Here is a 27438-nt window from a genome sequence, read left to right as displayed (position 1 = left end):
GGAATGCTGGCACTGCAGAAGGTGCCACAGCACCGACCCTGGGATGTAATTAAAAAAAAAATTTTTTTTCAATTTGTGGTGGAATGCACAGAGATGCAGAACCCACAGATAGAGATTTACAGCTGTATGCATTTATGCACACAGCATGTGCCTGGAAAGTTCTACATCAGAGTTTCTCAGCCCAGGCACTGATGCTGGATAGCTCTTTGTGATGGGGGGCCGCCCTGTGCACCACAGGGAGGTGAGTGATACTCCTGGCCTCTCCCCCTGCACTGTGAGATTCAAAAAATGTCTGCAGACATTGCCAAGAGTCTCATGGAGGACAAAGTTGCCTCTCACTGAGAGTCATTTCTCTACCTTAATGAATGTTCAGTGGTTATATCTGAGTGGGAGTGTTAGAAATAATTTGTCTTCTTTCCATCATTTATTTCTAGTTATTCTAGCATAATTATGCACATTTTAATATATGTCTTTTGCTATAAAAATAAAACTAATACCCAAAGCCATAGCATTCATCATTAAAAAAAATTATAGGCACATGTTTTTAAGCAAAGCCTTTAGGGGAAAATTGTAGATAGAAGATTTATGGAAGATATAATATGGGGACCCAAAAAAAGAAATAAAGAAAAACAGCTCATTTAAGATAATTTAGTGAAAATTCATCTGTAAGATGTGGAGGTGGTGAGGCGTGGGCCAGAACCGATTTGATTTATGAACCGAGAGCACCCATCCAGGATAATACAATCCTCTGTCTAATGTTCTCATTAGTTCACCAGGCTGGGCAGACTTGTGTTGTGGGTTGTATGAGTTTTTCTCTGCACTGATCTTCCTCAAGTGGAACTCATCCCTGGGGCACCAGAGTTTTTCCACGTGTGTGCAGGCCACAGGGACAAGGTCCTTGCATTCCCACGGCAAGATGTAGCACTAGGTTTCATTCACTTCACAGTAGACTTTTTGTCCACCTATTGCTCATGACTTAGGGGGCGGGGAGTCAGAGGCACTAGTAGATATTTTCATGGAGAAAAGTTATCTATCAATTTAAAATCCAGCTCTACTTGAACCTCAGGCCTAGGGATGGAATCTGATGGGACCCAGAGGACAACTTCCTGGAGCTGGTGGGGCCCTGGCCACAGGCCACAGGCTCCTCCCACACACCACCTCCAGGATGATGCGACCTTCCCTCCACTGCCTGATTATTGCCAAGATCTGCAGCAGCAAAGAGAAATGCGAGATCTTCTGACGAGCTGAGAGTGAGAAGTGATGTGAAAGCAACTCAGAGTCCCTTTCACAAGTCCTTCAAGCGCCGAGGAATTTCAGTCGGAAGGAACAGAGTGGGCAGCGGGTGACTGTTCTCTCAACTGAGCAAGCCGAGGCCTACAAGGTCTGCTTTTGAATCGACGGCAAGTGCCCCGGGAGTCCGTGACGGCAGCACAGGTGCACGCGACACTCCTGCTGTGCCACACAGCGCGCTAAATGTCTTCTGCAGGCCCCCTAGGCTTGGAATCCCCAGGCCGGCACTGAGAAAGCTATTTCTGTTTCCCCGATGAGGACGCTGAAAGGCCTCACAGGTGCTCAATAAATATTTTCTAAGTGAAATTAATAAGCCACACTGTTATCCATCACGTTATTTTCCTCTTGCTCTTGATAACGACTCATTCTTTCCCACGTCTGGACTTGGTTAATCAATGTTACACATTTGCTCTTCAAAACTGGCTGAATCATTTTCTATAAAATTTGAGAACAGGACACTCTGATTAATATAATTATGCTCTAAATTAAACCATTAGATCAGAAACTATTTGCATTTGCAGCCCTCGCAAAAGACCATGCCTCCAGAATCCATCTCTTCTACCAGCGTTGTTTGCCTGTGCCAAAAATCTGCATCAGGAAATGGGGCTTGGCTCTGCTGTTCTGAGAGAGCACCAGCGGATGATCAGTTCATGAATCAAACAAATACATTTTAAGATATACTACATGACTTTGCTGTTTCTACAGATCAAAAATAGCCAAATATCAACATTTTTATGTTTTTAAAATTATTTATTTGAGAGGTAAAGAGATGGTGTGTGTGGGGGGGCTCCCATTGACTGGTTCATTTCTCTAATGCCACAACAGCTGGGACTGGGTTAGGCTAAAGCTGGAAACAGGAAATTCAACCCAGGTCTCCCATTAAGTAATCCAGGAACCCAATTAATTGAGCTGTCACTGTTGCCTCCCAGGGTCTCATTTGCAGAAAGTTGGAGTCAGGAGCTGGAGTTGGGCATCAAACCCATTACTCTGATACAGGACATGGGAATCTTGGCCTGTGTCTTAACCACTAGGCCAAATGCTTGCCTTTGTATGTTTCACCTTAACATATTCTGTCATATTTAATAGAATTTATTTTTTAAGCAAATAGTAAAGGTGAACATGAGAATAGTTACTGGAATTTCACTAGAAAGGTATTGCTTTACAGTTATCACAATAGACCATGTCAAATTTTAGTATTCATTCTTACATATTGATTTAGCTTATTTCTATTGTATGACCCATGTTTGTTTATTAATTTTGATATGTGGTAATTTGCATATGCTTAACCATCCTCCTATCCCTGGGATGAATCCACTTGATCATGTGTATGATCCTCTGATGTGCTTTTGTTGAAGACTTTTGCATCTGTGTTAGTCACAGATGTTGGTTGGTAGCTTTATTTTGTTGTTGTTGTGTCTTTGGTTTTGGTGGAGAATTTAATCCACTTACATTTAAGGTTAATTATTGATAGGTAAGGACTTAACTCTTAGTACTTAGTCATTTTAATACTTCTTTTCTATTCTTACTATAGTTCCTTTCTCCCTCTCTTACAATCTTCCTTTGTAGTTAAATGATTTTTCTATAGTAGTATGTTTTGATTCCTTGCTTATTATTTTTGGTAAGTCTATTATAGATTTTTGCTTTGTGGTTACCACATCCATTCTTTGGTTATAGCAAGTTAATGTGAAATGGAGAGATAACCACAGAATGGGAGAAAACATTTGCAAGTTATAATCTGGCAAAAAGTTTATAACCAGAAAATATAAGGAATTCAAACAACTTAGTAGCAAAAAATTCTATAATCCAATTAGAAAATGGGCAGTAGATTTGAAAAGACATTTCCCAAAAGGAGATCTGAAAATGAGGTACATGAAAAACTTCTCAATATCACTAGTCATCAGGGAACTGCAAATCAAAACCACAGTGAGATATCACTTCACTTTAGTTAGATTGGCTCTTATCAAATGGGCAAAGGTTACAAGTGCTGGTGAGGGTGTGGAAAAAAAAGGAATCTCTATACACTGTTGGTGGGAATGTAAAATAACACAGCCATTGTGGAAACTAGTATGGAGGTTTCTCAAAAAAACCACAAAGAGAATTACCAAATGAGCCAGTAATCCCATTACTGGGTATATACCCAAGGGAAATGAATCAGTCTATTGAAGAGACATCTGCCCTCCGATATTTATTGCAGCACTGTTCACAATAGACAACCTAAGTGTTCATCCTCTGATGACTGGAGAAAGAACATGTGGTACATATACACAATGGAATACAGCTCAGCCATAGGAAAAGATGAAATCTTGTCATTGTCAACAACAAGAGTAGAACTGGAGGTCATTATGTTAACCGAAATAAGTCAGGCACAGGAAGACAAGCGCTGCATGATCTCCCTCATATGTGGAATACAAAAAAAAAAAAAAAAAAAGATCTTATAGAAGTTGAGAGCATGATGGTGTTTATCAGAGGCTAGGGCTAAAAGGGGTTAGGATAGGATGGAGAAAGGTTAAAGGGTACTAAATTACAGTTAGATAAGAACAAGATGTTCTTGGGGCTGGCGCCATGGCTCACTTGGTTGATCCTCCACCTGCGGTGCTGGCATCCCATATGGGTGCCAGGTTCTAGTCCCGGTCGCTCCTCTTCCAGTCCAGCTCTCTGCTGTGGCCTGGGAGGGCAGTGGAGGATGGCCCAGATGCTTGGGCTCATGCACCCGCATCAGAGACCAGGAAGAAGCACCTGGCTCTTGGCTTCGGACTGGCGTAGCTCTGGCCTTAGCAGTCATTTGGGGGGTGAACCAACAGAGGGAAGACCTTTCTCTCTGTCTCTCTCTCTCACTGTCTAACTCTGCCTGTCAAATAATAATAATAAAAAAAGAATAAGACGTTCTGGTGTTCTATAGCAAAGTAGAATTATACAGACACTGATACTATATATTTCTCAAAAAAAAAAAAAAACACCTAGAAGAAAGGATTTTGAATGTTTTCACCAAAAAGAAATGTTAAATGTTTGAGGAGATAGATCTGTTTGCTCTGAGTGAACATTATACAAACATCACATGATATCCCATACAATGTACAGTTTTATCTTTTAATTAAAAGAAAACCATATTATGTGGACAGATAATATACATATTCTAGACTCTCTGAGGCATTAAATGGAATATTTAATATTATAATAGTAACGCAGTGCTTCCACTGCTCAACACTTTCTTGTTTATAGACCATGTGAATGTCTTTCTAACAACACATTTCCAGAAATAAATGTAATATTGATCATAAAATGTGACATTTTCTTTCAGGTTAGTTTGGACACATGTTAAACCAAAACTCTTCAACCAAAGGGATATCTGAAATAAAAGAATTTATTGTAACTTAACAGATGCTAGCCAGAAGAGGAACAGGTCCTTCGACAAGCTCCCACAACTACCAGAGGCAAGGCTAACCAGCAGTTACAAAAATGCCCATTGGACCTAGAGCTAAGAACATTTCTAGAACAAAAAATTTGGGCAGGAAGCCATGAGCTATTTACATTGAACCTGCATTGCTACAGGTAAGAGGGCAGGATTGCAGAAAGCAGGGAATGTCTGGGGGTAGGAGGACCGTCCACAAGAACTTGTTGCTCCTGGGTTGTGTGGGATGTAAGCAGCATGCAGCGGCACTAGGGGCTCCTGATAGGATTTGAGCTAAAGTTTTAACCTACATTAATAATGCAAAACAGTCTTTTGTTGCTTTTAGTTTTTTTTTTTTAATATTTACTTACTCATTTGAAAGACAGAATTACAAAGAAAGAGGGAGAAACCCTGAGAGAGATTTTCCACCTGCTGGTTCAATACCCAAATGGGCGCAACAGCTGGGGCTGGGCCAGGCCAAAGCTAGGAACCTGGAACTCCATCCGGGTCTCCCCAGGTAGAGACCCAGGCACTTGAGGGCCACCTTCTGCTGCTTTCCCAGGCATATTAGTGGGGTGCTGGTCAGAAGTGGAGCAGCCGGGACTCGAACCAATGCTCATGTTGCTGCCACGTTAGCACCTGTCAATGTACTAACCTCCTCTGTCTTGCCTCTCTTCCACCCTCTGGGCTATGATTAAATTTAGAGCATCACAGAATTCTTCTCTTATTAAGGACAACAAAAATCCTCCACTAAATTATGGTTCTTTTTCTTACTACAAAAGAACAATATTTTATGTTTATATGCCAGAACTACTCATAAAGTATTAAATATAGCCTCCTACGGTAGCCCATAGCATGCTATCTCGTGAAGGTGTGTGCCTGGCTTATTCACCCTAAACATGGATTATCTATGATTGCATAGCAGTCAGTGGTCCTTACCCTCGACTTAGTGATATTTGCAAGTTTTAAGGGTCTCATCATTCTCACAATGTACCTAATTCTCAAAAAGTGGTATTTATAAAATGATTGATCTTTATGAAATTCTTATACATATGATAAATACTTAATTGCAGAAGTGTGCTTGTTAGAAACTAATAAACAAAGGGACCACAGTACATCCACTTGGATAAATTCTGCAGCCAGTCTGGAAAGCATTTGTTGAGTGCTGATGATGTCCGAAGCAGCGGCACTCCGTGGGCCTTCAGCATGAGACTTGCATGCATGAGCCAATCGCTCACAAGAGGCAAGAAAAAAACAAGGGCTGGAGAACAGAGAGCAGAAACAAGTCCTCATGGTAGTGACAAATCTGAACAAACTTCTCTTATCCCAGGCACTTTATTGCTGGGCCATGCATTTGCTTGCACTCCCATGCCTTGGCCCAGTAGAGGATGGGGGAAAGGGAGCTCTTGGGTTAGTTTTCCATTTGTACATATAATCCCCATTCCTCCATAAACTGCATGAGATAGGCTTCCTCTTCTTCGGGTGTCTTGTCAGCTGCCTGCTTCTCAAAGAGCCTGGATAGCAGGCTCTCCTCCATGGGTCCATCACAGTCGGAATGCTCACAGCCCTTGGGCTCCTGGTCAAAGCTAGGTAAGGAAGGTATACACAGCCGGCCAGTCTGAGGGTCCCAATCCACCACTGTCATCGATGGCTCCTCCTCCGGCTCCTCTTCTGAGTCTCTTTGCCCCTGTGCCAGGTGCTCCAAGTCTCTAAGCTGAGGGGTATATGAATGCAGTAACATTTGTAGATCCAAGTTTGCCAGAGCTACCTGTTGCATGAGTGGCATTCCATGTATGGCTGCCTCCTTCTGATCTCTGTGTTCCCACCAAATGTCGTTTTTTATATCATATTCATCTTCCATGACAGTTTGATCTCTGGGTATCGTTCTGCTCAGTGACTCTTGCTGGATTAGGGAAGAGCTTCTGGGGCTTTTCCGAGAGTCACAGAAAATTTCCACCACATGTGATGCATACCCGAAGGGTTTCACCTCCATGTCCTCCTGCTGGGACTCCAGCTCCCAGCTGGGATCTGAATCCTTAAGGCTGAATCCATCCCTACCTTCTTCCAGGAAACTCATATTCTTCTGGGGAGTTTTAGAATCATCCAGAATGTTGAGGGTGATAAAATTAATCATGATTTTTTCAGGAGGCACAAAGAATATTTTGTCAACTTCATTTCCATAGATCAAAATCTATAAAGAGAAAAGGCAATGATTTTTGCTTTTTCGCTTTAGATAGACATTAAAAATGGATGTTAAGTGGAATTTCTAGTGTCACCAGATAGCTTTACAGACTTGCTCTTCCAAGTTCATGAAAATGAGAGTAATGTTTGGAAGACAGAAACCCCTACTCATTGGGAGACAAGAGACACCAATATGCTAATGGATTACAGCGTGGATCACTGGGGCGCCTTTACCCAGTCCCAGGCTCTGTGTGTGGCTGCCGGCTCCTCTGAATTGGCTGAAGAATTACAAGTGATTTGCTTAATTTCTTGAAACTTTTTAATTCTGTAAAAATCAGAATGTGTCACAGGAAGGAAAGCAAAGGCTAAGACAGAGTTTGCAAAATTGCCTTGTGATTTATAGCGAATGTACTGTGCCCTTGTTAATCAGCTGGGGTTATGTGGGCTACCAGCCTTTTGTTGGAATGTGAGGCTATTTGATAAAAGTTTGTGGAAATGTGCAATTAAAATATAAGCTGATTTTGGTGCAAAAATTTTGAAATCTATGCATCATTTTTCATAATGTGCAGTTTTTCTGAACTTTTTGAAGATTCCCCTGTGTACATGGATTTCAAAATTTTTTGCACCCAAGTAAACCTATTTTTAACTTCATTTTCCATGAACTATTGAAGTCCCTGTACTATAGACATGAAATGTGGTTGATGAGCATGAAAACTGCATGTCGAGAGGGAGTAGGAACAAGAGTGGTGGTTCTTCTTACTTCCCCTGTGTACCATCTTAATTATACTTAATAAAGCCAGAAAGGGCAAAACACCTGTTGGCTTATGACAGATAGAGAAACTCTAAATCATGTTAGAGGCGTTCATTTGAGAGTGAAATATTCCTTGCCAGGGAGGGAAGAGGCAGACATTTGGTGCAGTGGTTAAGTTGCAGACTGGGATACCTCCATCCCATATCAGAGTGTCTGCTTCTGGTTCCAGCTCGTCCACTTCCCATTCAGCTTCCTGCTAATGTGTTTCCTGGGAGGCAGCAGGTGATGGCTCAAGTTTGGGTTCCTGCCACCCAAGTGGGAGACCTAGTTTATGTTCTAAGCTCCTGGCTTTGGCCTGGCCCAGCACTGGCTGTTGCAGGCATTTGGGGACTGAAACAGCAGATGTAAAATCTCTCTCTGTCTCTCAAATAAAATGAAAATAACTAAATAAAAATTGAAATATATATTTATTTTTAAAAGTAACGATAAATAAAGTATTAGTGGGTATACATGGACTGTGTTTTAAGAAACTGTCAATAAGGACTTATTTTATAATTCTCATTGTCATCTTAAGATGGAATTTCACTTAACATTATAAAATAGAACACTTTAAAAAAAGAGTTATGTATCTATTTGAAAAGCAGAGTTATGGGGGTGGGTGGGGAGGGGAGAGAAAGAGAGAGAGAGAGAGAGAGAGGTATCTTCCATCCTCTGATTCACTCCCCAAATGGCCACAACAGCCAGCTTTGGACCAGGCTAAAGCCAGGAGCCAGGAATGCCCCTGGTCTCTTGTATGGATGGTAGGGGCTCATGTACAGCATCTTCCACTGATTTCCCAGGTACATTAGCAGGGAGCTGAATTGGAAGGGGAGCGACTGGGACTCAAACCCTCGCTTATATGAGGTGTTGGTGCTGAAGGAGGTGGATTAACCCTCTGTGCCATAACACTCACCCCCCAAAAAACAATCTTTAGCCTCATTTTTAAACACAATTTTTATTTCAAAGAAAAGTCACATCATGAATTCTGTGAATTTTACTCCCAGGAAAGGTCTCCCTGTGCCATAAGAAGCTTATTCTGGAGTCTGGCCTAGTGTCACAGCAGGTTAAGCTGTTGCCTGCATCCTATATGAGATTTGAGTCCTGGCTGCTCCACTTCTGATCCAGCTCCCTGCTAATGTGCCTAGGAAAGAAGCAGAAGATGGCCCAAGTGCTTGGCCCCTTTACCCACACAGGAGACCCAGATGGAGTTCTAAGCTACTAGCTTCTGCCTAATCCAACCCCCACCGTTGCGACCATTTGGGGAGTGAACCAGTGGATGGTTCACTGTCTTTGTTTCCCTCTCTGTAACCCTGCCTGAATAAGTAAATCAATCTAATATATAAAACAAAGCCTACTCTGACAAATGCAAGTGAATAATAGAAAAAAATTGAACACCGAAACAACAAGAATAATAGTATGCTATCATGTACACATATATACACATGAACATATCTTTTAATAATTCCCAAAGAAATAATTATTATTGTTGCACTCATGCTTGGCCTTTCAGGGGCCTTGGGCAGATGGTCCTGTAACGTGGGGTTTACTCCTTCATCTTCTTTCTTGCCTTTTCTTGCCGTGAAGGTTCAGGTCCAGCCCTGTTCCTCCCAAGGGCTCTGACATTCCCTGTCCAACTCGGGCCCAAATCCCATTCTCCTCTTTAAGACCCCCATCTTCTCTCCCTTGGGCCACAGGCATGGCCCCCAGCTGTTTTTCTGGTTTCTAGTCTTCCTCCCCCTAACACTGTTCTAGAACAGATATCCAGTTGCATCAAAACCGCAATATTGACTACAACACTCCCAACTTAACACCCTCTGGGGATTTCTTTGTGCTGACATAATAAAGCCAAGCCCTTGCCATAGTGCCAATCCTTCTATGACCTGGCCCTCCTACCCACTCTCCAGTCTCATCTGTCCTTGCCCCTCCTCAGGAAACTTCCAGTTTAGCAATGCAATGTGGTTTCCCACACATCCACTCCCTTCGCCTCTGCTGTTTCTTCTGCCGGCATTAAATGCCCTGACTCACTCACCCTTCACCACCAGGCTCTGGCATGGCAACTGATCTCCCATGAAGCATTTCATGGCCTCCCTGTACCCCCAGCACCCCAGGGCCTCCTTTCATCTCACCCTTCATGTACTATTCTGGAAGTCCAGTCCCTGACTAGTCCTCACCCCCCAGAAGAGCAGTGACTATGACTTAAATACCTTGTGTACACCAGGATGTTGTCTAATCCAGTAACAAAGCATAAAATGTTTTCAGTGCTTAGGAATCTTTTATCTTTGGTTCTGTTTATGAGCTAATGCATCTCTGGAAGTAATTTAAACTTATCAGCCATTTAGTTTTCAATGCACTCTACCCTTAAATGGAGTTATATCTTTTTCTAGAGTCTTCTCTATCTTCTATGTTATAGAGTCTTCTCTATCCTCTGGCACTCACCAAATTTGCTGGGTGTTTCTCTTTGCCAACGTGGATATATCGGTAGATGGAATATCCCATCACAGAAAAGAGAAACACGGCCACAGATATTGGCAAAACATACCAGAAGATGATTTTAACCTTTAGCGCTGATGTTTGATCTGTGGAAAAAAGGAGGAAAGGGTTGGAGAGTTGTGATTATATGGGGAGGGAAGGCTCTGGCAATGTTAAGAGACTTTGAACAGATCATTTACATTCAAGAACCCAGTTGTCTCATCAATACCTTGAGACATCTGCGCTCAAGGTTGCAAGGGGCCTCAGAATTCTCACTCTGACAATGGGAATTAAGATATTATCTGGACTCACCTCCAACCTTTACAGTAAGGATACATTGATAATCCAAGTCAGCAGATATTTCAACATTGTATGTCTTGCTAAAAAGTTCATGCTGGCTCATGTATTTGATGGTAAGTGCATCTGATATCTGGGTAACTCAGTGTTTCAAACCAAACAAAAAACTCTCTGATCCTTTTAAGCTGTTCCACTTGCCCATGCCACTCATTTGGCTCAATCTTTTCTGGTATTGGTTGGCCAGATTTTCTGGGTAGGACCAGAGCTTAGGGATGTGTGTGGGGAGCTGGCTGAGCAGCTAAGTACTGAGAATGGTAGCAAAGTCCTTCTATGTCCAGCTGCGCTGCAGGTCCATGATGAGTGAAAGACCACAGAGCAACGAAAAAGCCTGGTGGAGAGTTTTAAGAAAAGCAGCCTTGGCCTATCATTGACCAGAATATTGAGTTGAGGCTCACCATGACTAACGTACAAAAAAAAAAAAAAAAAAAAAAAAAGAAAAAGAGTTCATGGAAAATGAAATTGAAAGATGTTTATTTTTGTGCAAAAACAATTGAAATCCATGCATATGAACGGTCTTCAAAAAGCTCAGAAAATTGCATATTATAAACACTGTGTATGCCTTTCAAAAATTTTTTTGCAATAAAGTAAACTTTTTTTTTTATCCATTTTACACCAAATATTTGGAGTACCCTTATATATATGCTAAACTCCTACAGAGATTGGAATGGTTAATTTTATATATGAACACGGTTAGGCCACAGTACCCAGAAATTTGGCCAAATAATATTCTAGGTATTTTTAGATAAGAGTAACATTTTTAATCAGTAGGTTTTCAGTAAAGCACATCACCTTCTACAATGTAAGTGGGCCTAATCCAATCAATTGAAGACTTTGATTTAAAAAGAGTGATGGGGGTTGGTGGGGGGGGGAGCATTGTGGTACAGTAGGTTAAGCCACCTCTCGGACACTCCTATCCTATATCTGAGTGCCTGGTTCAAGTCCTAGATCAATCCTTCTGATCCAGCTTCATGCTAATGTGCCTGGGAGTCAGCAGATGTTGACTCAAATGCTTGAGTCTCTTCCACCCACATAGGAGACTGGTATGGAGTTTCTGGCTCAACTCTGGCTGTTGAAGGCATATGGGGAGTGAACCTGCAATGGAAGATACCACTCTCTCGCTCTCCTTTTCCCTTTCCTCCCCCCACCCCCGCCCCGTGTCACTCTGCTTTTCAAATACATACATAATTACTAACACAAAGACTGATGACCCTAAAGCAGAGGGCATTCTGCCAGCAGACTGCCTTTGGACATGAACTGTAACATCAGTTTTCCCTGGGTCTCCACTGCCTGCCCAACAGATCTTAGACTTGCCAGCATCCACGATCTTGACAGCCAACTCCTAAAGGTATTTCTCTCTCTCTATCCTATTGATTCTGTTTCTCTGGAGAATCCTGACTTACATAGCAGGAGAAAAAGGAGCAGCTTTAGCACAAATGGCACGTGTCCTAGCATATCCCTTACATGCTAATAAAATCAGTAGGCTTGCCGTGGGTGCCTTCTAACTTACATGGATATTGGTTGGTGTTGATGCCTTGGCTTGAGAGAAAGCAACAGTCAGTATCTGGTTAACGATTCAGTTAAAGACTGGAAACAAGCCATGGCCTAGTGGTTAAAATGAAGGTTAAGATACTTACAACCCATCTCTGGGTGCCTGGGTTCAATATCCTGCTCTGATTCCAGACTCCAGCTTCTTGCTAACACAGACCCTGAGAGATAGTGGTGATGGCTCAAGTAATTGGGTTCCTGTCACCCATGTGGGAGCCCTGAACTGAGTTTCTGATCCCTGGCTTGGCCATGGCCCAGCCCTGGCTTTTATGGGCATTTGGGGAATGAACCACTGAATGGGAGGGCTTGAGTGCATGCTTGCTCTCTCCTTGTCACTCTGCCTCTTCAATAAGTAATAAAAATAAAATTTAGCAGGCCAGCACTTTGGCCTCAGAATCAGCCCTTAAGGCATGCGGATCTGACTGAAATGCCCATGAGAGTATTTCAAGCATGAAAGATCTCTGCTAGTGAGATCCCAGTGGAAAGAACGGGTCATCAAAGAAGGAGGTACCTTTCTCTGAAGGGAGGAGAGAACTTCCACTTTGACCATGGCCTTGTCTAAATATGATCAGAGTCAGTGAACTCAGGGGGCTTCCATAGCCTTGGCAGCTCATGACAAGAGCCTAGGGTGATTACTGATGCCATAAACAAGAGTGTCAATTTGTTAAGTCAACAACAGGAGTCACTGTGCACTTACTCCTCATGTAGGATCTTTGTCCTTAGTGTGCTGTACATTGAGATTTAATGCTATAACTAGTACTCAAACAGTATTTTTCACTTTATGATTCTGTGTGGGAGCAAAATGTTGAAATCTTTACTTAATGTATGCTAAACTGATCTTCTGTATATAAAGAGAATCGAAAATGAATCTTGATGTGAATGGAAGGGGAGAGGGAGTGGGAAAGGGGAGGGTTGCAGGTGGGAGGGACGTTATGGGGGGGAAGCCATTGTAATCCATAAGCTGTACTTTGGAAATTTATATTCATTAAATAAAAGTTAAAAAAAATTTAAAAAAAGACTGGCAGGGCTGGTATAGTGGAATAGTAGGCTAAGCTACTGCTTATGATGCCAGCATATCATATTAGAGTGCTTGTTCGAGTCCTGGCTGCTCCACTTTTAATTTAGCTCCCTGCTTATGCTTTGGGAAAACATAAGAAGATAGCCCAAGTACTTGGGCCCCTGCCACATGGGAAGCTCAGATGGAGTTCTAGGCTCCTATCTTTGGCCTGGCCCAGGCCTGGCCTTTGTAACCATTTGGGCTGTGAACCAGTGGATGAAATGTCTGTCTCTCTGTATGTCTGTCATACTGCCTTTCAAGTAAATAAATAGATATTTTTTTAAAAAAAAGACTGGAGTGGCAGAGGTGATCAACAATAGCCAGTAGTACAAGTCCCAGGCTCATCTGTCTAACCTGGATGTTATAGGCTCCGCACAGCATTGTGCCAAGGCTACAAGGTGCATGTGACAGGTGTCTAGACACCACTTAACCCTACTCTAGGCTATAGCTCAGTTCCATCCCTCTGATGCAGTGCTCATCCCTGGGCTGAGCCTGTCCTAATTAAAAGAAGTCAAGGGGCCAGTGCTGTGGCATTGTGGATTAACTTTCTACCTGTGGCACTGGCATCCCATATGGGCTCTGGATTGTGTCCTGGCTCCTCTTCTTCCGATCCAGCTCTCTGCTGCAGTCTGAGAAAGCAGTAGAGGGTGGCTCAAAGTGCTTGGCCCCCTGCACCCAGTGGGAGACCCAGAAGAAGCTCCTGGCTCCTGGTTTCATATGGGCTCAGCTCTGGCAGTTGCAGCCATTTGGGGAATGAACCAGAGGATGAAAGACCTCTCTCTCTCTGCCTCTCCCACTCTCTGTCTATAACTCTGTCTCTCAAATAAAATAAATAAGATCTTAAAAAAAAGAAGTCCTGAGCATAGTGACTGAGAGCATTTCGTGTGCACCAGCACACACTCAGTCAACCTAACAAAGCACGTTTGTATTCTAGAGACTGGCGAGCAGAAATCTTTTTCAATGAAACTGAAAGAGGTCCTGCTGATGTGTTAGGAAGCTGAACTTTCTAGCAGTGTCTGGAAAGGGGTCTCTGGCCATCTAACAGCTGGGATACCATGGGAAAGTTCAAGAATCAGAAAAGGCCCTGTGATTTTGTTCTTCCTCGTACACTAGTGAGAAAGTGGGCTCCATCGGCTTCTTAGGAAGAACTTAATTTAATCTGTGCTTTAGTTCCCTGAGCCCTGCCAACTGAATAAAACGATTCTCCCTGGCAATTCACTCCTGCCACTGGCACTGGTGAAGCTGTTAGTAAACAGAGCATTTTTTTTCCCAAAAAATGATAATGATTTCCTTAATTTGCCTTGTTTTGCTGTTTTACTTGTGTGATGTTTTCATTTCCTTTAACACATGGTTGAGAACCCTCCATCATATTTTTTTTTAAAAAAATATTTATTTTTTGAAAGGTAGAGAGAGATATCAATCTTCCATCTGCTGGTTTGCTCCCCATATGGTTGCAACAGCCAGAGTTGGACTGGTCAGAAGCCAGGAGCCAGGAGCTTCTTTTGGGTCTCCCATGTAGGTGCAGGGGCCCAAGTACTTGGGCCACCCTCTGCAGGGAGGTGGATCAGAAGTGAAGCTGCTGGGATTCCAACCAGAACTCCAACATGGGTGGCTGTGGCTTAACCTGCTGTGCCACAGCTCTAGCCCTAAAAGTATTTTCAGGTAATGCTTTTTTTTCTAGCAATAAAAATTGTCTGATGCTTCTGAAAGCTGGGAGCTTCTATTGATCAGCATTATTTTGACTTTAAAGAAGAAAACAAGACACATGTGAGAATTCTTAACTGTTGTTGCATAAGACAGGAAGCTATGAGACTGTGGGAGGATTTTTGGCAGTGGTTTAGAACCCAGTGCTTAGAGTTCCCCTGGGGTGAAAACACTCTGTGCTGTTGGCCGGGCTCAACGTCAGAGTCCAGGCTGTTCCATGCATTGCTGGTGACAGATATTTCTTTCTGCATTTGCCTCAACCTGTTCGTCTTCTGTCCTAGAATGTTCAATGTATTGCTAACGATAGATATTTCTGCCTCTGTCTTAACCTGTTTCTCTTTGATGTGCATTTGTCAAAACCTTGTCAAAACTGCCTGCCTTCTAGTTTTATCTGATTTCCTTCTTTAGACGAGCAGAGTTATTTTATTTTTTTTGGAGCTTACCTTGCAATGTACTGATACACTGCTTCTCGGAAGGCTTAGCAGGGCGAGGCGGCCCCGGCACGAACGACACCACACGCACACAGTACAGAGTGGCCGGCTCCAGCCAGGTGAGCACCAGCGTGTGGTTGGTCACGTACTGGGACCACTAGGACAGGGAATGGCAAACAGCAGTCAGCACCAAAGACTTCTGGAACCACCCCAGACAACTCACTCCAGAAGGAAATAAAAGAGGGAGACACCATGCCATCCTTGGCTGCCCCACCAAGCTTTCCAGTTTAGCAATGGTTTCAAAATACCCCCTCCCTTCAGCCTAGCAAAGCATGGCTAGGATCTGTACCAATCTCTGGAGTAACCCTGGATGTCTCTCTCATTCAGCTTTGTTCTGTGTTCTTGCTAACGTTTTTTTTTTTTTTTCCTTTTCCTTCTGGGAGAGGGATTGATAGGTTATGCAAGTAAAAGCACTCCATCAAAGTGAAGGGTTGCCCTCCAACAGCAGCATCACACACTGCTCCAGTCACATCTCAGTTTTCTACACATCAGCTTCAGCTGTGTCTTCCATGGCATCTCTTGAATAGCACATCTTCCGGATTCACATGGGGGAAAGGAAAGCAGCGGGAGGGCCGCTGGCTCCAGCCTTAGCTACAGAAAGTGGTGTCCAGAGTGAATGGGCCCCAGTCCACCTCCGGCTTACCATTCTTTTGGATTTGGTGTTGTACACGGACACGTTGTACTTCAGGTTGGAGTATATCTGTTGCATGGACACAGCACGGTCTTCTGGATTTTTCTTCCACTTCTCTGGAGCCGTCAGGACAATAGAAATGGACTTCTCATCAGGAGTCAGAGCAACGCCTGGGGGGCCAATTTGTGCTTAAAGGGAAGGAGAGAGGGAGGTTGCACGTTCCAGTGTAAGAATTGCCTTGGAGAAAACCGCAGTACGATCCTTCTCCGTTCAAAGGCCAAAGACCTCTAACAGAAGCCTCCTTGTATACCAAGGTAGACCCCAAGTTATGCCTGACCTTGAAGCAATCACTTGATACACCCAGATACTGTTAAAACAGCAAATTCAGGGGTTATATGTACTGAGTTCTTAACCACATAAATCAGCCATACTTCATGATGATGCAATCAAAAGTGTCATATTCCTGTGACTTGAAAAGTCCATGTGAAAGGGCATTGACATGATTTGAAAAGTGGAAAAATCAGAGATGTGATTAGAATGCTCTAGAGCAGAAGTCAACAAACTTTCATCCTAAAGGTCTGGTTAGTAAATAGCTTAGGCTGAGCAGGCCTTGGGTCTCTGTTGCTGCTGCTCCACTCTGGGCGCAGGGAGAAAGCAGCCAAAGAGGACACGTACAGAACTGAGCATGGCCCGAGTTTCAGTAACACTGTGTTTGTGAATAGACACTGAACTCCCATTGTCTTGTAATTTTCACATCACAAAATATTCTCTTGATTTTTCTAAACTGTCCCAAGTTATAAACAGCGCTCTTTGCTGCGCTTGGCCTGAGGGCTATAGTTTGGCAGACTTCCGATCTGGCAGCACCCTGGGGACAGGCGCCCACTGCAGGGCCTATGGGGCACTTTGAGAGTTCATTATGCTGGCCCTGAGTGGGTCCTTCATGACTGAGTAATACTAGCGGACGGCAAAATTACAAAGTAAATACTAGGAAGCTGTTGCTTTAAATCTGAGTTGCACCTGTGAATTACATCGGCACACTACCAAAATTATGACAGAAAGAGCCTCAGCTGGGCATCCTATGGACGTAAACCAATGGTTTATACACTGATGATGTTACAGACAACTTCTTAATTTTCTTCAAGTTACATCACCTTCACTAGACAGAGAACCAAATCAAAATTTGGTACACTTGACATTTAGCATCAGTTTTGGATCTGGGAAAGATCTTAGAGATCACCTGGTCAAACCTTTTACTGTAGATTGAGTCCCTGAGACCCCTCTCGGGTTGGAGCCCCCTGACCTGCCCACTCAACCTGCCGGCACAGAACAGAGACCAGCTGAGCCCCTTTGGTCAGGGCAAGGTGGGGGGTCTCAGGAGCCGGGACCGTGACACCAGGAAGTCAGATCACCTTGATGTCAACACAATGTTGAACTGACATCTGTGACAACTGGGTTACTTACTTTCTAAAAAGGGATAAAATCGGCCAGTTTCAGCCCATTTGGAGCAATTCGTTTCCCAAATGGCCTTCACTTTGGCATAATACTGGTGTTCATAGTCGGAGGTTTCAGCAGAAAGATCACAGAAGGTTCTATTGATATTTCTGCATTCGGGTTTATTCAGCCATTTCTTTTGTCCATATCTGCTAAGAAGGAAACTGTGAATTAATAATGTGGTGCCCTCTATGCTTCCCAATTAGAAAAAAAACAAGTCATTATTTAAAATTGAACGGAAGACCTTCTCTTCAGAAAAACAAAAGTGCCTGTCATTGAGATAAAAAAGAATGCACTTTCGCTGCTGGCAATTTTTTCATTAGCTGTCAGGGACATGAGTCAGAGTTTCTGTAACCACCTTTCTTTTCTGTGGATTATAATGTGGGTAGTACAGTTTGAAAGGGTCTTTTATTTTTATTCTTTGGCTATAATAAAATTTTTATATTTTTCATGATACATTCTTCTAGTAATTGTTCAGTGTAAGTTTTTAGTTTCCCATGTTTAGGAGGGCAATATGATGAGTTGTTTTAGGAAAAGGTAGTTTTTTTCCCCCTCCTTGGAAGCAAAATTACCTTGACATTCTCATAAAATTTAAAAATCTGTTGTCATCAAGAGTTCTGGGGAAAATTCACTGTGTTGAAATACATATCAAAATCTTTCTTTCTTTCTTTCTTTCTTTCTTTCTTTCTTTCTTTCTTTGACAGGCAGAGTTAGACAGAGAGAGAGAGAGAGAGAGAGAGAGAGAGAGAGAGAGAGAGAAAGGTCCTCCTTCCGTTGGTTCACTCCCCAAATGGTTGTTATGGCTGGTGCTCTGCGCCGATCCGAAGCCAGGATTCAGGTGCTTCCTCCTGGTCTCCCATGCAGGTACAGGGCCCAAGCACTTAGGCCATCCTCCACTGCCCTCCCGGGCCACAGCAGAGAGCTGGACTGGAAGAGGAGCAACCAGGACAGAATCCGGCACCCCAACCGGGACTAGAACCCAGAGTGCTGGCGCCGCAGGTGGAGGATTAGCCTAGTGAGCCGCGGCACCGGCCAAAATCTGCTTTTTCAATAATGGTAATGATGATGATGGTATTGAGTAGGTTGTTCACAATGATCTTTATTTTATTAAAAAATACAACACCCAAGGAAAATAACTATGAGGAAATATTTTTAGCACTTTTGAGGTGGGAGAGACTGAGTTTAAGCAATGTGAGATAAATGTATGTTTTGTGAGTTGGGGAAAAATGCAAAATGCACCATAGTCAGTAAAAGTTTGGTGTAGTGGTTAAGATGCTGCTTGGGATACCCACATCCAATATCAAGTGCAATGTGAGGACTCAATGAAAGGGACAGAGTTGTATGGGAGGGAGGAAAACAGAGGTGTTGGGAGGCAGGGTGGTTTAATAAGCCGGCTCTGAGAATGTGGGAGTGTACTGGGGGTACCAGGTGACGAGTGGCATTCTGGAGAGCTGAGAGGAAACTGTTAGGTCCAGGTGGAAGATGTGCATGGCTTGAACAAGATGCTGGCAGAACGAATGCTTATGACAAAATCAAGACATATTAGGGGAAAGGACATGATGATTGAGTGTATGTAAGAGATAAGGGCAGTGACCATGTCTCTTTCTATCTGGGGCAGGTGGGTGGAATGGTGGTAACATTTACCTTCACCAAGATTAGGAACACAGAAGAAGAGCAAATTTGGGAAATGTGGGTGGGAGGGCTTGGAGGAAGGAAAGATACTGAGTTCAGTTTTGACTTGCAGAACTTGAGGTGTGTAAGAGCTATCCAAATGCAGATACCCAGAAGAGAGGTGTGAGTGGGAGGTAGACATTTGGGAGTCAGGGCCATAAAACAGCTCATTGAAGGCACAGACATGAATGAAATTATCCACAGAGACAAAGAAACATCTAGCACAAGACTTTAAGAACGTCAAGATTTAATGGCTGGATGCAAAGTAGACTTGGAAATAGCAGCTAAAGAGGATGAACTGAAGGATGGCTTCACAAAAGTCAAGGGATGAATGTGTATTGAGGAGGAGGATATGCCAATGCTTATGGATGTCTTCTCTTTCCAGAATGTGGCAGCAGATTATGACAGCAATGTCTCCCATTTCTCCAGTACCAAATTTGCTGAAAGACCTTGGGAACATAGTCAGATGTGTTGACAGTCTTCCAAGTGATCACTATTACTGAGGGGCTCCCAGACTTTTAAAAAATTTCAAGTTTATTAGAGAGAGTGAGAGCGAGAGATAGAGAGAGAGAGAGAGAGAGAGAGAGAGAGGAAGAGAGAGGAAGAGAGAGGAAGAGAGAGAAAGAGGGAGAGAGAGAGAGAGAGAGGGAGAGGGAGAGAGAGGGAGAGAGGGAGATTCTCTTATCCACGGGCCTATTCCTCTAATGCCCACCAGAGCCAAGGCTGGGTCAGGCCAGCCTTGTCCCATGTGGGTGGCAGGGACCCAAATACTTCAGCTATCACCTGCTGCCTCCCAGGGTGTGTATCAATGGGAAGCTGTAATTGAGAGCAGTGCCAGGACTTGAATCCAGGTGCTTTGATATTGGATGTGGGTATCCCAAGCAGCATCTTAACCACTACACCAAACTTTTACTGACTATGGTGCATTTTGCATTTTTCCCCAACTCACAAAACATACATTTATCTAACATTTTAAAGCAAAAGTTTTACAAGATATTACTTAAACCCTTTTCCCATTCTAAACTACTCCATTCCATCCCTTACTATTAAATGCTAGTTACATCTCACAAAACAGACTTCATCACCTACCAACAGGTCTTGACTTGTGGTTTGAAAAATATTGTCATGGCCTGTTTAACCCTTCCCCCCTCAAACTTCCTTACTCTGCAGGGAAGCTTCCCATGACAGCTGCTGATGAAAGAGAACATGGTCCTTAAAATAGATGTGAGCAAAATGAATGACAAATGGTCCAGGGCTGGGCATGAGCAAAATGAATGACAGGACAGATACCATTCAACAGTCCAGTAATGATGCTTACACTTGTGGGGTCCTCAGGAGTCTATGCCTGCTTTCTATAATGGAAAATGTTTATCAAGCACGTGTTAGGTGCTGGTGTTTAGGATTTACATGCTTTAATTCACTGAATTTTCCCAATAACCCTAGGAAGTAGTTGCCTTTATTTTCATCCCATTTTACAGATGAGGACACTGATGCTCAATGTAACGAAGGGATCCACTCAAGTTCACATGACTAGTAAAAGGCAACTCTGAGATTTGAACCACTATTTTCTGAGGTCAAATTTTCTGTTTTTTAATGCTACATTCTAATTCCTATATTAAATTCTTTTGGTAGATATGTTACAGTTTTGTCAAAATTTCATCTTGGAAACAAACCACTCAGAAGCACAAAAGTAAAACATGTAACCTGCTCGAGGTTACGCACTAGGTCCACAGTTGGCTGTGAGCTCGGCGTGAGTCTAGAGCAGCTCGGAGCCCTTTGGCCGTGAAACTAGTCGCCCTCTGTCCTGCCCAGCTTCCACAAGCATGAGTGGCAAGATCTCTGACATGGCAAGGGTCTTTCAAAATACTCTCTTTCATAAGTTGCACAATCTAAACTATCCCCTCTCTCCGAGCAGTGAGGACTCTGCCTGTGTTTTTTTTTTAAAGGCCCATTCTGATTCACAGAAAAGCTCTTTGCTCCACCTAATGGAAGCAGTGGCAAGGGCAAGCTCCAGAGCCATTTCTCTGCAGAGTGATGTCTGCTTTCCTAAGACACCAGCTCCGGAGAAGCTCCTTGGAAGCAAGAATGGGGTTCTAGATCAATGAGGTCATTGTGAGCAGCTGCTGACAGCTCTGTTCCGTTTTTGTGGATGAAACATTTCTCTCTCAAAGGCCAAAGGGGCTTTATCCTCTTTTGTCATTATGGTCCACGTTTTTAAATTAAATTCAGAAAAATATCATCAAGAGAGAAATAAATCATGCTGAAACCCATTACCCTGAAATGTCTGGTGGCCACAACTCTGAACATCTTGTCCTGCTTACACGTAGACAGAGGGATGGTCAGCTTGCTTTATATACAAAAATCAGATCAGATCATACACACAGTTTTAATAAAAGTAGTACGTTTAATCTGAACTTTAAGAGTAAAAAGAAGCTAAAGTAAAAGTGGAGGAATTACTGAAGTTCAAATGCTTTGTCACCATAAAGGGCATACGTTCATAAAAAAGATTTTAAAGTAAGAAAATGTTTAAGAAAATTATTGAGAGTTACTTACTAAAATAAAGAAAGCAGTCAGTTCTCCACACCTATGGATTCAACCAACTTAAAATATTTTGGAAGAAAAATTGCATCTGTACTAAGCATGCACAGACTTATTTTCTTGTCATTATCCCCTAAACAATACGGTATGGCAATTATTTTAATAGCATTGACATTGCAATTGGTATTCTAAGCAATCTAAAGATGATTCCGTGTATCCAGGAGGATGTGTGTAGGTTCTGTGCAGGCAGTATCCCCTTTTGCATAAGGAACTTAAACACCAAGGAGTTGACTATCCAGGGGAGATCTGAAGAATCACCATTGGATACCTAGAGATGACTGCATTTTTCAGTTTAGATCCCATTTAATGACTTCCTACTTTGCAAATCAGTGTACTCTTAGCTCTTTGACATCTGTTGATTTGTTATATGAAGCTCAAAAATTTACAAGAACGTTCTTTAACCATATTTCCCATCACTAGTTGGTTTCAGTTCCACATTCAGGTGGAGTCAATGCATGCCACCTGTCTTTCTTACCATAACTGGGTCATTACTAAGATATTTTGGGTTCATCATGGTCTCTCTGTTAGTGGGATATCTTCTGTAGTGATTGCTTTCCCTTGGCCAGTGCCCCAACCTGGAGAAAGTCTCAGGGGGAGTGATACCCCGAGTTTCCACTTGCTTGAAAATATCTTTCCATTGACCTTACCAAGAGGCTTAGGTCACACCTTTCTTCCTTTTAGGAGATGTGTTCCGTTGAGTACTGCCAGACAGAAATTCCTTCCCCTCCCCTAGCTTGAGCTCTGCTTTTGCAAAGATGGCCATACATCATTGCATTTTTTTTAATGTTCAAGAACTTCACCAGGAAATTCCTTGCTGCTGTTTTTATTAAGTTTTCCTAGCTATTGCTTGTATTTATAATATACAATCCCAAGTAGTCTTTACTTCTTGTTCAGTCATTACTATCAGTTAGCTATAACAGGCTATATAATATTTTGATTTTCCAACTTTTGAAAAAAGGTTCCCTCCTCATTATCTGATAGTCTCTTCTTGCACAGTTTTCTCTTCTTTGAGCTTTACTCTAGAGATCATGCTGTTTATGAACCCTACACAACTATGGACAATTGTTTATCTGAATTCTTCTCTTACTTCCATGGGAAGCGATTGTTGTAACTTTTCTCCAGGGTTCTTCTTTCTGTTTCCTTCCTGCCCATAATTTTGGATGGGTGCTGTACTGGTTCTTTTGGGTTTATCACTCTTTGAATGGGGTCAGCTCTTTGCTGAGTATTATGAAGATGGGTGCAGGAGTAGGGGTCAGATAATGAGATTTTGTTCTCTACAATTTTAAACGCGTTTCTGTAAAACAACCCCTCACCTATGTCCTCACATTTGGATGGCAGGAGGCTGATGTGGCTCATGGAATGTCCACAGGGTCATGGCCTTCCTGGGCTGCCTCCCAGCCATCACCACCTCCCTTCTCTCCTGAACGTGTCTCACTCCAGGCTTCTCCCTGGGATGAGACCTGGCCTCCACAGGCAAATGCTTCTTGAACATTATTTCTGTTTCAGATCTTCCTTCTCTGACATGCTGTGGCACCTACCTGGGACTTGATGGGGAATATTTCATCAGTTTCTAGAGGTGGGAATCCTCAGATTCCCACAGAGTTACATTGTTAGGTAGACCTCTTAGGACTGCCACACTCATTCTTGTGCAATCATTTTCTGCTGTTGGAATTTGAGAAGGTTTGGGTTTGATTTCAGCTTCTGCAGCTGTTTACCTTCAGATTCCACAATGTTGGGCTTGAATGCTTCATAGTTTGTGATCTGGGATTGTGGCTATTTCCTTTGTTCTCTGAAGATGGACATTGTCTGTTTTGTACTTTTTCTTGTTAATGTTTTTGAGGGAGAGGTGAAAAGTAAAAAGGCCCATCCATTACAGGCTTTAATATTAACAGCTGTTTTCATGGAATGTGGCACTTGGTTTCATGAAGTCTAAGAATACCTCCAATTCTAGTAAGCTTGGAAGTTTCAGCGATAGATTGCCTTGTTTTCTGAGCCACAGAATAATGATATGACAAGCTTCTTTCCTCTTTAAATAACTCCTTCTAACTGAATACCCAGTGTTTTCCTGTACATGAAGAAACCATTTTCTAACTTAATCTAACAAAACATCCCAAGAAAACTTAACATGAAAAATCCAAAACTTTTCTCTGTTTCAAACACTAGTGGAATTAACATAGATGGCTTATCTTGCACAGTAAACAGGAGTCTGAATTGTGTGTTTATAAATTAGTCAAAAAGGAAGGGTCCAACTCACATGAAATACTGCACAGTGTAGGTAACATCAACTCCATGTAGACCCTCTGGTGGGTTCCACTGTAGAACATTCTTCATGTTTATGGACAAGAAGGTGACATCTGTAGGCTTAGGCAAATCACCAGAGACACAGGGAACTAAAAAAGGAGTAGGGTAAATGAAAGTTTTGGTGGAAGGCATGGAAAATACAATCTCTGTAGGATAAGCACTAGACCATCTCTAGAGATACCGTCAATGAACCATGCCTTTCAGTACGCATGCCCTGTGAATTTCCTCCCAAATGGAATCTGAGCTGACCTTGTGACCCACTTCAACTAAAGATATCTGACAGAAGTGACTATGGGACTGAGCCATAAAGAGGCCTGGGAGATTCCACTTTTGCTCTTTTGAAAGCCATGAATGCCATGTAAAACATGCCTGTTGGACAGATCATGCTGAGAAGTGACATGAAAGAGAGGCTCAGTTGATCCTGTATCTCAGCTGAGCCCAGCCTTCCAACTAAGGGGCCAGAAAGAAATCATTCCAGCCCCGTATGCTGCTTGAGAGACTCTAAATGAGACCAGCAGAAGAACCACCCAGCTGAGCCCAGGTCAATCCCCAGAATTGTGAGAAATGATAAAAGTACTGTTTGTAAGTACTAAGCTTTGGGGTAGCTTGTGATGCACCAGCAGATAACTGAAGCCAACCTATATTAGATATGGAAATACATTTAGGATAGATGCCCCTAAAAGGCCAGAGTTTTGGAAATTAGAATTGGGGTCTGTTTTGCTAAAGTATATAATAAAGAAATAATTAGATTAAATTGGAAAGCTTTACTTTATTTAATTAAATACTGACATGTTTACCTAATGGCATCCTAAAGGATCATTTTATAGAAATCCTCTGTAAAGAAATGGTAAAGAACTGAGAAACTATCCTAAAATTAGAAAGGGATAAGACAGAGTGGGGAATAATTTCTTATAAATGAAAATAAGGAAGATCCTCAAACTAAAATAAATAAGAAAACTCAGAGGTAATATATAGGAATCAAAATACTAATTTAAGATATTGGTAAAACCACAAAGCAATCAGGTTTTACAAAGAGCTTCTCTTATCACGAATATGCATTTCTAATCAATAACCTTGGAAAATATCAAATTTTGATATTACAAATCAAATTCATGAAAGGCTCAGTCACTGGGGGCTGGTTCAGCCTGGTTAAGTCCTATAATACTTGTGTAAATTGGCTGGGACTAATGTCAGAGAAAGGTATTTTCTTTATGTGTGGAGTAATCTTTGGCTAAGACTAGCTCTATGTGATGTATTATTTCCACAGCAAACGAGAAGGAAGAAAAGCATTCTTTACTTTAGAATTAAGCTTTGTAAGCTGACCTGGATTCTAAACAAAGTAAGCTCTCTAACATATAAGTAGTTGAATGTGCATTCACAGGTATATGTGCATGTGCAATATTTGTAGTGACTCTGACTTTCAAGCTTGTTTATTTTAAAAATATCTCAGTTTTACTTTTAAGAAGAAAGTTAAATACTTAAAGAGAAGTCATGTCAACTGCTCAGTGAGAAGGTATATGTAAATAGATGTGGAGAGAACCTCAGAAGGACTTAGCTTGCTCTGTGTTTATCTTTGCTTTCAGTTCTCCTAACTCTTTGGAACCACTGCGGCCTGTATCGACATTTTCAGGATACCACGCACAGTGAATAATTGTCAATGATTTAAAATTGCTTTGTGTGGCCGGCGCCGTGGCTCAATAGGCTAATCCTCCACCTTGCGGCGCCGGCACACCGGGTTCTAGTCCCGGTCAGGGCGCCGGATTCTGTCCCGGTTGCCCCTCTTCCAGGCCAGCTCTCTGCTATGGCCAGGGAGTGCAGTGGAGGATGGCCCAGGTGCTTGGGCCCTGCACCCCATGGGAGACCAGGAAAAGCACCTGGATCCTGGCTCCTGCCATCGGATCAGCGCGGTGCGCCGGCTGCAGCGGCGGCCATTGGAGGGTGAACCAACGGCAAAGGAAGACCTTTCTCTCTGTCTCTCTCTCTCACTGTCCACTCTGCCTGTCAAAAATAAAAAAAAAAAATTAAAATTGCTTTGTGATATTATTAGGTTCTAAGGTTTAATTGGTTTTTATGAAAGAGAGAATGTGGGGAAGCAGCACCACTGAATGCAGTGTCTCCTACTCCTTCACAAAAAATCCCAAGGATATTTCCAGATCTAAAATGCTGTGGTTCTGGAGAACATGTGACAAGAAGTTAGCATCATATAATAAACAAAAATTTAAAAGACTGTGCATTATAATATTATGGATGAAAGACATTGCCAGAACATGGCTTTGTAGAACTAACTGATAAGGAAACAGGATAATCTGATTTGTGGCAACATGAATTTCGAGTTATAAATAAAACACAGGTTATCATAGATATTATAGTCCTCGAATACTTACTCAGTGTTCAAGCTGTACAAACCTTTTATCTCCTACAACACTGGTTTCTATTTGTCTTTTAATAAAAGCAAACAAATCAAAGATCCCTCAAGATGCCTAAAACATACTCCCAAAAGTTTCTAGAAATAGCTTGGAATAAAAGGAATGCATTGATCACTTTCATTTATTGCTTCTTGATTCTCTGAAATGAACTATAATCTGGAATGTGCTTTCAATCATTAATGTTCACTGATTCAACAGATTCTCTGATTAATGCTTTGTACTTTTTAAAATGATTCTACCCTGATGCTATGCCAATTCAAAACACTGACAAACTCTAATAATAGGTTAAACAAAAGGAATTAATAACATGATAATAAAACATTAAAAATTTTATCATCCCATCTTATTTTTTGAAAAGGAAATGTATTTGATAATAAGTGCTGCGAACTATCTAGATACCTCTTCTGCAGGTCTACATCTAAATAAGTCAAATCTCTCACCACAATTGTGAGAGAAAGTTTTCAAGATGACCTCCTTGGAAGATCCCTTTCTGTAGCAATGATAGCCTGTACAGTTCTGTCCCTCTTTATACCTGGGTTCATCTATGTGACCAGTAGGATATGACAGAAGTGTTGATGTATACTTCCAAGGTTAGGTTATAAAATATACTTGTGGCTTCTATCTTGTTTTTGCTCTCTTGGGTCACATTCTCTGGGTAAAACTGTTGCCTTATTGTGAGGAGCCCTGTGCTATGGAGAGGTCCATCTCAAAAGTAGGGGGCTTGCAACAGTTGGGGAAGAACTGAATGGAATCTCCTGGCAAGAGGCACATTGGTGAGTGTAAACAGGGTTCCTCTGGCCCCAGCTGAGCCTGCAGAAGACTGCAGCTCTGGGCTACCTTTTGGCTACACTTCTGTAAGAAACCTTGAACCACAACCACAAAGCATCATAGGACCCTGACTCTCAGAAACTGTGTGAGATAGTATTTGTTGTTCTAAGCTGCTAAGCTTGAGGTAACCGGTTACATAGCAGTAGTGAACAAATACAAGAATGAACCTAAACATAAAAGAAACTAAGAGAGACCAATCACTAGAAAAAGAAGCAAATTA

The 27438-nt window shown here is 42.2% G+C and overlaps 1 protein-coding gene across 2 annotated transcripts in view; it reads right to left on the bottom strand.

Annotated features, from left to right (window-relative positions):
- Positions 1 to 4633: 4633 nt before the first annotated feature.
- Positions 4634 to 27438, bottom strand: part of IL20RA (interleukin 20 receptor subunit alpha) — a 47535-nt gene continuing 24730 nt past the window's right edge. For both annotated transcript variants that reach the window (XM_051854298.2, XM_008263569.4), the window contains exons 2-7: positions 23918 to 24053; positions 17365 to 17543; positions 15916 to 16091; positions 15225 to 15369; positions 10086 to 10225; positions 4634 to 6869 (exon numbers count right to left, since the gene is read on the bottom strand). In XM_051854298.2, coding sequence (XP_051710258.2) covers positions 6090 to 6869; positions 10086 to 10225; positions 15225 to 15369; positions 15916 to 16091; positions 17365 to 17543; positions 23918 to 23994 — 1497 coding nt within the window. In that variant the 5' untranslated portion in view covers positions 23995 to 24053 and the 3' untranslated portion in view covers positions 4634 to 6089. The remainder of the gene's footprint in view (positions 6870 to 10085; positions 10226 to 15224; positions 15370 to 15915; positions 16092 to 17364; positions 17544 to 23917; positions 24054 to 27438) is intronic.

This window comes from Oryctolagus cuniculus, chromosome 5 (assembly GCF_964237555.1).
Source record: "Oryctolagus cuniculus chromosome 5, mOryCun1.1, whole genome shotgun sequence".
In the NCBI taxonomy this organism is placed as follows: domain Eukaryota; kingdom Metazoa; phylum Chordata; class Mammalia; order Lagomorpha; family Leporidae; genus Oryctolagus; species Oryctolagus cuniculus.
The sequence above is the reverse complement of the archived record's forward strand: the minus strand, read 5'-3'. Positions and strand labels throughout refer to the sequence as shown.